Here is a 13851-nt window from a genome sequence, read left to right as displayed (position 1 = left end):
TTCAAATTTAGTTTTACCTATACATCATTTTATTCTTGTTTTGTTAGCATATTTGTAATCTGCGTGAAATGCACATCTTTGGTTCGTGTATTTTTGTGTTTTGATGATATATATTTCCACATGAAATTTAAATATAATATACAATTTAATTACAGTTGGTCGTAAGGTTCCATCAACCACTTGCGACTTTGAAACGTAATTGATGCCAAGATTTGATCAGAACCTTCGCCCGTGAAAATAACAAGGGAATGCAACAATTTGTATGTACACATCCTTGTCTCTAACAATTTCTTCAGTAATAGTTATTTATAATCATACTAATATGAATTTTAACACGAGTACAAACATAATTCTTTTCATTAATTCCAAGAACAAGAACATGTATTTTTCTCTTTTTTTTTTTTATTATCCATGTGTTTATCATTTGAAATGACAAGTAATCAAATAAATGACTTTCACATCATCATATCTTTTGTTAAAAGGCTTTGCATTAGAGGATGAAACCTTCTGTTCCATGTGTTCATTTTTTCCGACCGACAAGTAAATTTGTGGGACTTAACTATGCGCGTGATTAAAAATCAATGGATCCGCCACTTTGTGGAACTTGTTTTTACACTGATGCCTGCTATGATGAACCTGGATACGATTACTGTGACCTCCTTTTCACTAGGAGGGTAAATTTTGCTAAACAGGCAGCTAGGTTAAGGACGCCCATTGAAAATACTCCTTAAAATAGTCTTAGAAAATGAATATAGAGTTCAACATAATTTTAAACAGCATTAGTTCTGATAAATGAGGATTCACCTATGTATATGTATTCTGTGTTTGGCCAAAGCGACTTCACTTGCATCAGCTGTTTGTCACGTGACATGTTTAAAATTAGGAAAAAAATATGTACGACTACTGAGATCGTAAGAGTTCAACGATATACCCTTTTTTCTCTGTGAAAATGATTGTGTTTTATTTGATTGTTGATTGATTGTATGTTGTTTAACGTCCCTCTCGAGAATTTTTCACTCATATGGAGACGCCACCACTTGCCGGTGGAGAGCTGCAAATTTTGTCTTTTACTCGGCACTTACGGCCATTGAGCAGTGAGGGGTCTTTTTCGTGCCAGCACCTACTGCGACACGGGGCCTTGGTTTATACGGTCTCATCCCAAGGACCGGTCTCCACGTCCCACAGTGGGATTCGAACCCGCGACGTAAGGATTAACACCTTACGTCGCGACTGTAGAGCAGACGCTCTAACCACTGCACCACGCGGGCGATGTTTTTTATTTGAGACAAATAGTTTAACATAAAATGTGCTGAGAGCAATTTTCTCATGCCTGGGAATTGTATAAAATTTAGCCGTCTTTCGATTAACTACCGTGATTGACATAATACACATGAAAATAATGTAACATTACGGAATAAAGCAACCTCGCACAACAAGCTCCCAGCACTTTTCAAAAAATTTGTGACAATAACAACAAGTTTTTAAATTTAATAAATTATAGTGAAGCGGATATCGCTGAACTTTTCAGATTTTCGAGAGGCTGTGTCTTTGATTCTAGTGCGTTACTGTATAAGCATGCCTTATTGCGGCTTTATATGAGGTCTTTACATATTCGATTTATTAAGATTACAAAGCAATGATTAATACTGTAGATCACCAAATTTTTGCGACACTTTATTTTCGCGAGATGGTCATTTGGTATTGATAAGCGAAACATAATTTTCACGAACTTTGGATAATGTACTATATAGTCTTTAATACAAGAAATATACGCGAGAATGAAATTTTCGCGAGCAGGCAGTCTCGCGTAATTACGCGAAAATAAAGTTCTCGCTTATAAAAAGTGATTTACAGTACTTTCAAGAATAAGTCTCCATTTTGGTCAGATAACACTTGTTTAAGTTTATTTTTCATATTTACATGCTACAATACTAGCTTTATCTACAACTCAAGTACACTGAAACTACGTGTCAAACTAGTCTGTGACGTCATCACAGCCAATACAGCGAGATCAAAAGGACTTTAATATTTACATTTAAATAGTTTATTTATGACAAATTAAGTAATACATCGATTTTTGCATTTATTATTTAATAGAAAACACTTTTTTAAGTGTGTATGAAAAAGAACATTAGTATTTATTCACCAAAATAGAATTAAATAGTTTTAACGTGATTTCTCTATCGTCTTTTCGAACCTCTGCATAGGCTGATGTAATTATGGGAGTCCTTAACCTAGCTGCTGAGTTGTTTTTGAGATTCGGTGATAGGATCCGGGATTTATGTTTGTCTATTAAATACATTTTAGAATAAATCTACTCAGAATCTTAATACTAAATAACAACTGACATGTTTCGCGATTTGAATAAAAAATTTTATTATAATTTGAAATTAGAATTTGAAATGTATTTGTATTTAAAGAAAATCTCAAAATGAATTCAACTTGAAATCAACCAAATATCAATGTTTGTAGAACCAAAAAAAATTTCAACCAAAAATCAACCCAATTTCAACCAATATACAACTTTTTTTTCAATTGAAATGTGACGTTGAAACAACGTTGAATTTTCAATGTTTCCTCAACCAAAGTTTAACCCATTTGCATCGCCATTCAGCGTTGAAAATTGACGTTTAAACAACGTTGATGTCTCAACATTGCCTCAACTTTCATATGCAATTACAATTCAACTTTGATTCGACGTTGAAGTGAAACGTTAATTCAACGTTGAAGTGAAACGTTGATTCAACGTTGATTCAACGTATACATGTATATTTACATTTCTAAACATTTTCTTTGAGAATTAGGTGAGTTTTTTTTTATTTACATCTGAATTTAAATTTCGCCAATGAGAGGTCAGAAGCCAGGTATGCATGTTAATTTCGTGCGGCTGTCTTTGTGTCTGGCGTCAGTGTTCGGGGACAACTGAAATTAACAGGGGAGGCCTCGTGTATTTTAAAATATATTAGACAACATTTTATTATTTATATTCACAATTTTATTAGACATGTAAATATTAGAAATCGCTCTCTAGTTTCTTGGACATGCAAGTGACACCAACGACAGGTGGAAACGTGGGAATAATTTATGCATAACGAGCTTAGTCCATTATGCAAATTATCCCACAACCATCGTTGATGCCCTGGTATATACAATAAACTATACAGTGATTCCTTAAATATTCAATGGTGATGGATTAGACAACAAGTTTAGTTTCCATGCAGAAGATCAAGTTTGAATCGTAATTTTATTTTTTTTTTTTACGATTTTTTAAGAATTGTTTGAAATACTATGGATATTTTTTTTTTCATTTCCATTTAATATTAAAAAGATGCTTGAGTTTCTGATTGACAATAACTATGTGGTTTTTGGAGACCATGTCTTCCAACAATCTATTTGAATTCCTATGGGTACCCATTATGCCTCTTTATAAGGAGACCTATTTTTGTATTCATATGAAGCAGAATTTGTCTGATCCCATCTCTGGGATCTGTTTTAGAGGTCCGTGATTGCTCTGCTATAAAATTTGCATTGTTTAATGGAGATTTGAGCTTTAATACTGTCCAATATCTCCATACATTTCATCCCTATTCGTTTCTGAAATATTTTACCTAGTCAATATCAGATCGATCGAGCTTCCTAAACCCATGCAGAATGGATACTGTGGGAATGTAAGATCCGATTTCCATTATAATTAGATTCCCAAGAAATTTTTATTCAAATTTATGAAGAAATTTATATACAATGTATTTTTCTCTGAAATCAAAAGTATTGCAAGAGAAGTTAATACCAAATACTCAGTTCCTGGAAGCTCCTACATGTATATGTATAATAGGCGAAACTCTGAGCTTATAATTGTCAAAGTCCTCCATTTACTTATTCCCATATAGATATTTATTGATATAAATAAACATTTTTTGAAACATACTTTCATTGTTTACTTGTACTTTGGTAGTAGCGTATTTTTTTCAAAGGAATACTTGAAAAGTTTGAGTAAAGAGCTTTACTTTTAATCCCCTTCTCTACATTCATGATACTTAATATTCAAACTGAATAAAATCAGATCGTTTGATCCACTTACAGAGATCCCTACACAAGGATCTGACGAAAATCAATTCAGTTTCATCTCCCTGTGACCTTTTCAATAAAGAAATTCATTAAAAATATGACCAATCAGAGAGATCGTACTAAATATACACTCGGGAAAATTGATGTTGAAGTTAGAGTAGCCGTGGAGAAGATTAAAAAAAAACACTTTGTACAAAATCAAGAGCTAAAAATTATACAAAAGAAAATACTAAATATAATTCTGTACACAAAAGACTGATCATTCTGTTGACAGGGTACGGAAACCAAGTCACAATTTCCGTTAGTATATCATTGGGACTTTTACTTCTGTACCTTAATTCCGAGATACTATTAAGTTCGTTCCATCAAACGTTTGAATGGGTAAATAAAAGGTTACCAGGAGATGACCCTGAATGGGACTCTCCGCCTAATTTCTACGGGAAATGTTAACTGTGACGTCACACAAATATATCAATTACTCACATTAACAGAAAATTAAATAATTTGCGATTTTAAACTGCATACGAGTAATGAACTACATCACCGCAATCATTTTTGTTGCTAGTTAAATCCCACACAGCAAGATATAAACAAGTCACTGATCGTAATGCTCTTGTCGACATGAAGTCATAATGGTAACGTTTTTTTTGTTTTTTTTGTTTTTTTTTTTTTTTTTTTTTGCATTTTATATGTAGTGAGATGCGGATCAAGAAAATTTTTCACAGTCAAAAAAGCAATTTATTTCTAAATAAGATATCAGTTGAAAATCTTAGGTAAACGATTAATACAAATCTGAAACCTTTGTTTAGTTTAATTATTTAAAACTACCGAGAAGATGTTTTGAATTAATTCTATCGTGTTTTAGTGTACAGGTTTCATGTTTTATGCCGAGGTTCCTCATTAAATAGCCTTTTCACAAGGACATACATTTAATAGACCATGGCCATGTTTTGAATATACATAACGGAAACATTTCTTTAACTTGAAAGGGGTTGCTGTTTCCTGAAATCGAGAGCATAACTTAATTCATATATAAAATATTTTGTAAAGGTAACAGGTTTCGACTAAAGCAAAATAACTTGAAATTTAATCTAGCAAAATGCGAATTCTATTTTAAAAAGTAGCAGCTGTTTCCATGAACTACAAGTTATGTATAAAGAATTCATTACTTAAGTTTTTTAGTTTAACTAGGACCCTGCAATATTGAAATCTTTTTGTGACCTACATACAGTACACATTATATGAGTTTATAACGTGGCTGCCAGATAATGTGACCAAACCAAATTTAGTACAGAGCGAGGTAAAAATATAGCAGCTTTACAAAAATAAATTCGTTTAAAAATGTATGTATTTGTGGATTCCTTTCATTTCTTCGAAGTAGTCATCAGATCATTGTGCAGCAATCTTTGTGAGCGGATAAAATGATCTTGTTAAATCAGATTGCTAAATATCATGAGATATTAATAGATTTTTATGTCATAGATCAAAGAGTATTTCAGAGAGATATGAAACATTTACTTTTTTACGTTGACAGTACTTTTTGTCACATCCGGAAGTTAATTTTAAAAATGGCACTTTTGCAATTGTCTTCCAAAGGAAATCACCATTTGATTTATTTGTGCATGTATTTATGATATCATATATAGAAATATGATGTTTTCACGCTTTTTTTAGCCCTGTAACTTAGTACAATACTGCAATGTTCACTATTTCTTCTTTATTTCTTATGCCACTGAACATGAATTCTCAGGTACTCTACTATCAATGTATAAAAAAAAATGTGTACGTCCCAGAGGGAAACATGTTTACCACTTTTTAGTACTTTCAATACTTAGATTGTATTGCAATTGTTGTCCACTACTATACAATTGTCCGATTACTTGAAGGGGGGATGGGGTGGTGTCGAGGGGATAAAGTCCTTTTTTTTTTATTTTTTTTTTACAATGTTGTAGCGAGAATCAATTTGTTTGGATAAAGAACATGTTAAATCAGAGATATTTTATTTTACTATAATTACCCCATTCTGCATTGTCCGTCCTGTAATATATTCTTATATCGTGGATGCTGCGGATGGATGTGAAGTTAACCCACCAGGTGGCGGTTTTGAACTTATCAGCTGAAACAACACATTGACCCCCAAATGCTGAAAGATCATTCTTCAAACCATCAACAGCATTGCTGGAATCGAATGTAGTACTTTCATGTTTGGGACTGAAATATGGATGCGATTGATATGTGGGTTTCTCTAAAGCCAGATTATCTGAAAATGAAGATTTAGAGAAAAAAAACAAACATATATATTACCAGTGTGAAATACTTGGGTTACCATCTTTGTAAAAATGTTTTTAAAAAAGTACCAAAATGACTTTCCTAATTATCTACAGGTGAAAGTAATTATGCAACAATAGAATACGCATTATTTCTTCATTTCGCGAATGAGTTACATGTATGTAATATAATTTATGTAAACATTATTATATTTTTGGGCGGTGGGGGGTGGGGGTGGGGTGGGGTGGAGGATGGGATGAAATGTATTCTCTTGATATCTTTTATCTGTACTGGCATACAAGTGTTATGGATTTGTGTTTTTGTTTTTTGTTTGTTTGTTTTTTTTTTTTTTTGAAGCTATGTTTTCTGAAAAATTAAGAAATACTATTAAAACTTTTGCCAGATTCTATCAAATCTCCATCTTTAATAACAGAGTGTTACAAAAAGGATTTCTAGTAAATTTCCCGATTAGCTTCACAGTTAAAAATAAACAAAATATTATATCGCTGTATTTAATGTATGTATGTTTTGCAAACATTTCTGTGAATATGTCGCTGCTGAACCAGAACGATTTCATAAATAGAGGTATAACACATAAACAAAGACACATTAGTCCAATGAGGAATGACATGCAAGTCTAAATACGAATGGCACTCTTATCTCTCAGCTAAAATAACACATTATCCCCCAAAAGGCTGAACGGTTTGTGTTGTGTATTTGAACATAAGTAAAGGATAACTATCTATGGCGCAATGCAACTACTTTTAATGTATGTAACACATAATAGTAAGGACAAGCAATTACAAATAACACATTTTCGGAATACCTAATCTACATGGACATAACAGTTAATCTTAAATTCTTCAACGGCAATGCTTTAGTCGAATTTCATCTTCTCATTTTGGTGTATTCGAATACACATGTGATTGATGTGAGGGTTTGTTTGAAATTAAAATTTCTGAACGTGAGAAAATATTATGTAGATACTGTCCAATTCTGTTATACTTGAATTGCCATTTTAATGAATATACTTGTACAGTTATTGTTTAATGTGACTTTTGACAATAATAGTAACTTCTGAAATTGAAAGACTAAGTCGCAATACATGCATTCTTTTTTTCTGATTTTTTGAGATCTCTGAATACATGAATAAAAATACCCCTTGATATTATGAAAACTTTGGATTTCATTGAAATGTTGCGGTTTTTTTTTTTTTTTTTTTTTTTTTTTTTTTTTTTTTTTTTTTGACCAAATCATATGAATGCAAAAGCTTGTATAAATCTAAGAAACAGACAGCATTCTTTAATTCTACAGAGAACTGACAAAATATTTCTTTTTGACAGGTCTAACGAAATAGCAATTTGAAATATTTGCTTAAATGGACATCTTTCACAGGATAAAAAAAATAAAATAGAAGATAACACATGAGATAATGGGTACTCAACTTAATTGAAAATATATACCATACGAAGGAAGAAAAGAAGAGAGGCTTTGTATATGCATTAAAAATGGGAGAGTAAAGGGTACCGTTGATGGTGAATTGTGATAATTTATATTCATACAATTTTAAAGCCAAAGTTGTATAACGAGAAATTGTATAATGTTTGGTTCATGAGGAGACCAAAGTAAGTAAATTAGGATGGACAGTTATTTTCTAACGTGGATAATATTAGTTTCTTCGAAACTTTTGTAAGAGTAATTCAAATCAAATCAAAACTGCAAGGAGCAGTGCTTTGGTATGTTGTTGGAAAGGTACATAAGCTGTAAGATTATTTGTCCCTCTGTTTATATAGCTCTAAACAGACTTCTATTAAATCAGATATCTGAAAAATGCAAATTAAACCTCGCAAAATTAAATAAGGTAGAAGTTATCCAGTATAAAGTATGGACCTTGTACCCCTTCATCTGAGAAAACGCAGATCTAGATCACGGATGAAATGACAAGATGATTCTATATGATCTGTCATTGGTGATTCAAATATGTTCAGCGAAGTTAAGAAAAAGCGCCTTTCTGTGACTGTTTAGTGACCAATTGAGCAGTCGTTTATTATTCTGTCGACTGAATGGTGTAGTTTCATTCGGTGTCAGTAAAAGAATAATATTGTGGTTATTGTGTTTTTATTTGTTTTAAACGTGGTTACCTAAAAGGACTTTAAGATTTATCTAAACTTTCTCCATGTTTTATATACAACATTGAAAGTATGCATTATCATTTATCACTTTCTTTTCCATTTTGTACATGTACAAATACATTGGAACTGTAGAATGTTAAGTAAATTAATATAATCTTGAAAGAATTTAATATCGATTGAATTTCATATAAAATAGATGAAATTTCACAAATACTGTAAATGCAGTAACACAAAGTGTTTTCCTGGTATAAAGGCTTCTTTGATCACCTAAGATATGTCTTAGGATAAGCTCTCCGTCGTCTTTACGTTAATACAAAGACAAGGAAATCCCTTAAGATTAAAAAGTCTCTCTGGCCTCACATAAGACTAAGATATGTCGTAATTTTGTCCATAGAAAGATCTTAGTCAAGAAAAAGCATTATAAGCATGTCTGCTCAGATGTTTTTTCACGAAAACGGTAAAAAAAAGGTGGATAAAAAAAACCTCAAGAAAAAGAAAATAACTAAGAACTTAAAGATTATTTTTTTTTTCCATTCATCTTTTTAAATGTTAAAATGATTTTTTTTTATATAGAAATGTGTGAGTGGGCACTGACGCAAAACTCGCCAGCTTGCACAGCAAATATTTGACAGAAGGTGATTATCTGCTATATTGTAAAATTGGTTTGTTTGTTTGTTGTTTAACGTCCTTTTGAGAATTTTTTACTAAAATTGAGACGCCACCACCTGCCTGCGGAAGGCTGCAAATTTTGACCTTTGCTCGGCACTCACGGCCTTTGAGCAGTGAGGGAACTTTTCATACCAACACCTACTGAGACATGGGACCTTGATTTATTCGGTCTCAACCGAAAGACCGGTCTCCATGTCCCACAGTGGGATTCGAACCTGTGACGTAAGGATCAACTCCTTATTTCGCAACACTAGAGCAGACGATCTAACCAACGGCCACGCAAGCACCTTGAAAAATCGGTAGTATTTTTGTTTTTGCACGTAGATCAATTCTTCTCTAAATCTCTTGTTTTTTTTTTTCTTTTTTTCATTTTTTTTTTTCAGGAAATCTAATTTTCAATTACAATCTACATGAAGGTATAATGCCTGCACTAAAAGAAACACCACGTTATTGAGTTTCGGAGGAAGTAAAATAATATGGACCCTTTAAAACTTCATTCTAAGTGGTACTAGCACTGAAATCTCTTTATTGTTTTTTTTATAGACACCCTTTCTCACCAATTTAGTTATGATATACTGTTTTTTCTTTTTTTTTTTTTCTTTTTTTTTTTTTTTTTTTTTTTAATAAATTTTTTTGCAAGTACTTATTTTTGCGCAATGGCTTTTTAACGTCAAATCGTGAGAACGATAATTCGTGAGATAACGGTTAATGAAAAGATTTTACATGGATTTTAGCAAAATGAATATAAAAGCGAGTAATTTTATTTCACGAGTGGTGCTATTTCCTCGCAAATCTTAAGGAATCTAAAGAATTATGACAAAAACATGGAAGTATGTATTGAAAAAGCTATCTCTATTTCTTGAAAAAAAATCTACAAAAAAATTTAAAGGATGATTTTATGAGATCATGTATTTTCATCGCTGTCTCATGAAATAGTTTTATATAATTAAACATTTTTAAAGTGTGACTCACCATATCCATGAATGCAACCGATTGCAAATACAAGAAACCACATGTTTGTGCTAATAGACATCGTGTCGCAAGGTTCCCTCACTTCTGACAAGGAAGTCGAATTTTTGGCCTACTGAACATAAAAAAAAGAAATACTTCCTATTAATTTACTTGATTCTTCATAGCTTCAATACTCCATCAATAAATGACATTTCAACCGTTCAAAGCTTCGTATTTCCGTATTATACACTAGAAAGAAAGAGGAAGAACACGACAATAAATTCATCCAACGAAGTACAAGGCTCTCCTTACTTGTCCAAGCTTGTTACATGTAGCATCTTAAAGACTTTACACAATTAGTAAAAAGTAGTTTTTTAACACTTAAACGATGTGTAGTTTTAGCGTTTTTAAGGATATTAGTATCTTATTGATTTTAATGATGCATATGACTGAAATAAATTTGATTTAATTGTTCGTTTTTTTTGTTTTAATTTTTCTTGGTTTATAATAATGTAAGTTAGCAAGATTTAAACATTAAACATGTTGAATGCATGACAAAAACAGGACAACTTTAATTGTTTCATATGATCTAAAAAATGTCCAAGCTTTACAGTAAAATATACATGAATACCGCCATTGATAATTAAAAATGCTATCTATCCAAACAGCGCGAAATCTTAAAATACAAAAGTAAAAGTTATTCCATTTATGACCTTTTGGAAAACTATGTAATATCTTAAATAATTAAAAATCTAAATTTTATTTTGAAGCTTGCAGACTATGATTTACATTTCATTATTGTGTGTGTGCTCTGCCTGAGTTCAAAATTTTCAAAATTATTTCTTTCGATTCCCGAGCTAGGTTGAGGTCAAGATCTAGTATATGAACTCTCAAACTTGAGAAATAAATTTAGTTAATGATTCGTTATAACTTTAGCTTGGTTAAATAAGGTATCTTGGGGCATAGTTTGTAGGTAAACAAGACAAAAAATTATTTTTAAACCGTCATTTTCAGTGAAAAATTAAGGAAAATGCTAATGAATATGGCATTTTTTTTCCATATCAGACAAAGGATATGCATTCATATTGTCTACAATCTGTCAGAAAACGGTAATTTATGTTTTTTGCCCTTCATCTTTAAAATGATAATAAATTGAATGTAGGTATTTCCTACTCACAAGATTTCAGTTTGAATTAAATGAATTTTTTTTCTCCAAATAAATCTATAAGAGACGTAAAGTATAGTACGGGAAAAAGAAAGTTTAAATTAATAATGACGTCATAGAGGATCTAGCACCAAAAAGACGACTAAAGTTTTGTTTTCCTAGATCCCGACTTTTAGGTTTCAAAAAATTGCATCAGTCAATGCAGAGGGAAACAGTAATGACGTCAAGTTAAAACTGAAAAAAAAAATATGAATCTGAATGAATAAATACAAATGATCTTTTATAAAATGCTTTTGTTTACCATAACAAATGTATGTATAAATTGAGGTGCTACTTATCCTCCTTAAAAAATAATATGGAATGGAAGCTAACTTGATCTTGCTGTTGTCTGTGATGACATCATGACTAGTTTAACACAAAGTTTCTCTTTGTTAGTTGCTTGAATCAAGTAATTACATGTATCCTAGCTTGTCAATATAAAAATCAATTTGAAGAAAGTGTGCTCAGACCAAAGTGAAGACACTTTCTTGACGGATAAATGTAACAGTTATGTACTTCCGGAGCAGAAAGAACTCGCTCCCACACTTATAATGTTATTGTTTGTCTTAACCCCCCCCCCCCCAAAAAAAAAAAAAAAAAATAGAGCCAAAAATATTTTCGTATACTGTTGAACTTTTACTACCTTTGTAGCTGTGCAATATTTCCTGATTCTAATCTGTCATGTGACAAAGAGCTGATACAAAAGAAGTCACTTCGAAAAAGAAACACGCATTATGCAAATGCAGACATCAGAGAACCAGTTTATAAATTTAAAAATACAAATATGCTGAATGTTTAGCTTTTCTTTGATGTTGTACATGTACAGATTTTTACTAAATATGTTGGAGCATTAGATGAAGGGTAAAATAAGACTTCCCAAAATGTCCCCATACATCTCACTAAAAAGTATAATGATAAGTCATAACTGACGTTGACGTCAAATCACTGTAAACGTAAACTATATCGACGTGGTATGTCTCACTAAGTTTACACTTAACTTTATTTCTCTTGGATTAAAATCAACGTTTTCTATACCGTACGATTTAAACTTTACTTCTAATTTTCCAAGCCTCAAAACCATGATTAGAGGTAACCATTATAGTTTGTGTACATACATGTAATTGACTGGTGCATGTGCGTAAGAAAAATTTTGTGCTAATACATATTGAAGGGTTTGGTCTTTTAATCGATCTTGCATAGGGACATGAATTTGCTTCGTTTTGATATAATTTATGATGAAGTGAAAATAAAAAAAATCCTCAATTATGTGGGTAAGTTGAAATTCCCATGATATATTGCACACACTAATAACTCCGTGGTCTGTCTTAAGCACTTGTCAGGCACACTAAGCTATAGAAAAATTATCTTTTTAACAAAATGTATATAAAAATGGGTGTTAATCAATTGCAGTGAAGAAATTTATTTTCAAAACGAAATGTATGTAATAGTAAATGACTGTCACGTGAGGAACCTAGTCATATGATATTGTTACAATGAGTAAATTATTAGTTGAGAGAGAGATTTGTTCAAACTCTTTCCTCTTTACATCTTTCATAAATTTAAAATTAAAAGCATGCTTGGAATGTTTCAGTATTCTCCAGATGATATTTAACTTTAGGGGTATCCTTAACATAGCCGCTTGAGCTATAAAATAATATCAGTATTCTACCTCTATTGCATGAAAAAGGTCAATGACATCCTATCACAATGGTATTTTGTGATGTTAGGAATCTAATTTTTAATCAAAATTTACTTTAATCTACTATTCCTTCACGAACCATTTTAATGGTAAGAATTGTCGCATTTTATGTGCAATACTAGTTGAATGTTAATCAGAAATACAGTCGAGGAATTGTTCCATCTAGATCTAAGACAAAAAATATATCTTGATAATCTCTTAACAAAAACAAAATCCACTGAAACTGTTACGTTAAATGCCGAGGAAGTTGATTTTTTTCTGATTCACAATCTCCATCCACGTAAGAGAAATTTTGAAAAAGAAAGTGAGCACCGTAAAAATCAGCCATAAACAGATTGATTTAATTTCTTAGGAAATTCTCTGTAGTGTGTGTATTGTTAATTCTTCCAAAGACATGGTCTAAGTAACTGGGAAATATGATTTACCTGATGATAATTTACAATGAATAGATGGAAAGGGAAAATGATGAATGTAAAACTAATTAGGTTAGAATATTCATATATACCAGTAATTAAAATAATTAAATGTGCAAAATTAATGTTCTAAATTTCTTGCAGAAAAAAAGATGATTAATAATAAATATGAATGCAACGGAACAGAAGGAACGTAAAAAACATTAAGCGGAATGAAATATACAAGCATACAAAAAAGCACGTTATATTTCCCGGTATCCCTAAATGAAGATATGAAAAAGGAAATAGATCTAAAGGAAAATTGTATAGAAATAGATTAATCTAATAAAAGATACATACATAGTGAAAGTACAATATCCTGACTGGTTGAAGTGTGTCAGACCTTTGTTTCTACGGTAAATTTGACTACAAAATGTTCTGTCTACCTTATCAATTCATAGGGCTCATGTC

At 31.5% G+C, this 13851-nt stretch overlaps 1 protein-coding gene across 1 annotated transcript in view; it reads right to left on the bottom strand.

Annotated features, from left to right (window-relative positions):
• Positions 1 to 10304, bottom strand: part of LOC133174437 (uncharacterized) — a 140594-nt gene extending 130290 nt beyond the window's left edge. The window contains exons 1-2 of the mRNA XM_061309562.1: positions 10107 to 10304; positions 6083 to 6325 (exon numbers count right to left, since the gene is read on the bottom strand). Coding sequence (XP_061165546.1) covers positions 6083 to 6325; positions 10107 to 10167 — 304 coding nt within the window. The 5' untranslated portion in view covers positions 10168 to 10304. The remainder of the gene's footprint in view (positions 1 to 6082; positions 6326 to 10106) is intronic.
• Between the last annotated feature and the right edge of the window lie 3547 nt (positions 10305 to 13851).

The sequence above is a fragment of the Saccostrea echinata genome, unplaced genomic scaffold (assembly GCF_033153115.1).
Source record: "Saccostrea echinata isolate AGI-Se365-2 ecotype Australia unplaced genomic scaffold, CSIRO_AGI_Sech_v1 ptg000058l, whole genome shotgun sequence".
NCBI classification, from domain to species: domain Eukaryota; kingdom Metazoa; phylum Mollusca; class Bivalvia; order Ostreida; family Ostreidae; genus Saccostrea; species Saccostrea echinata.
The sequence above is the reverse complement of the archived record's forward strand: the minus strand, read 5'-3'. Positions and strand labels throughout refer to the sequence as shown.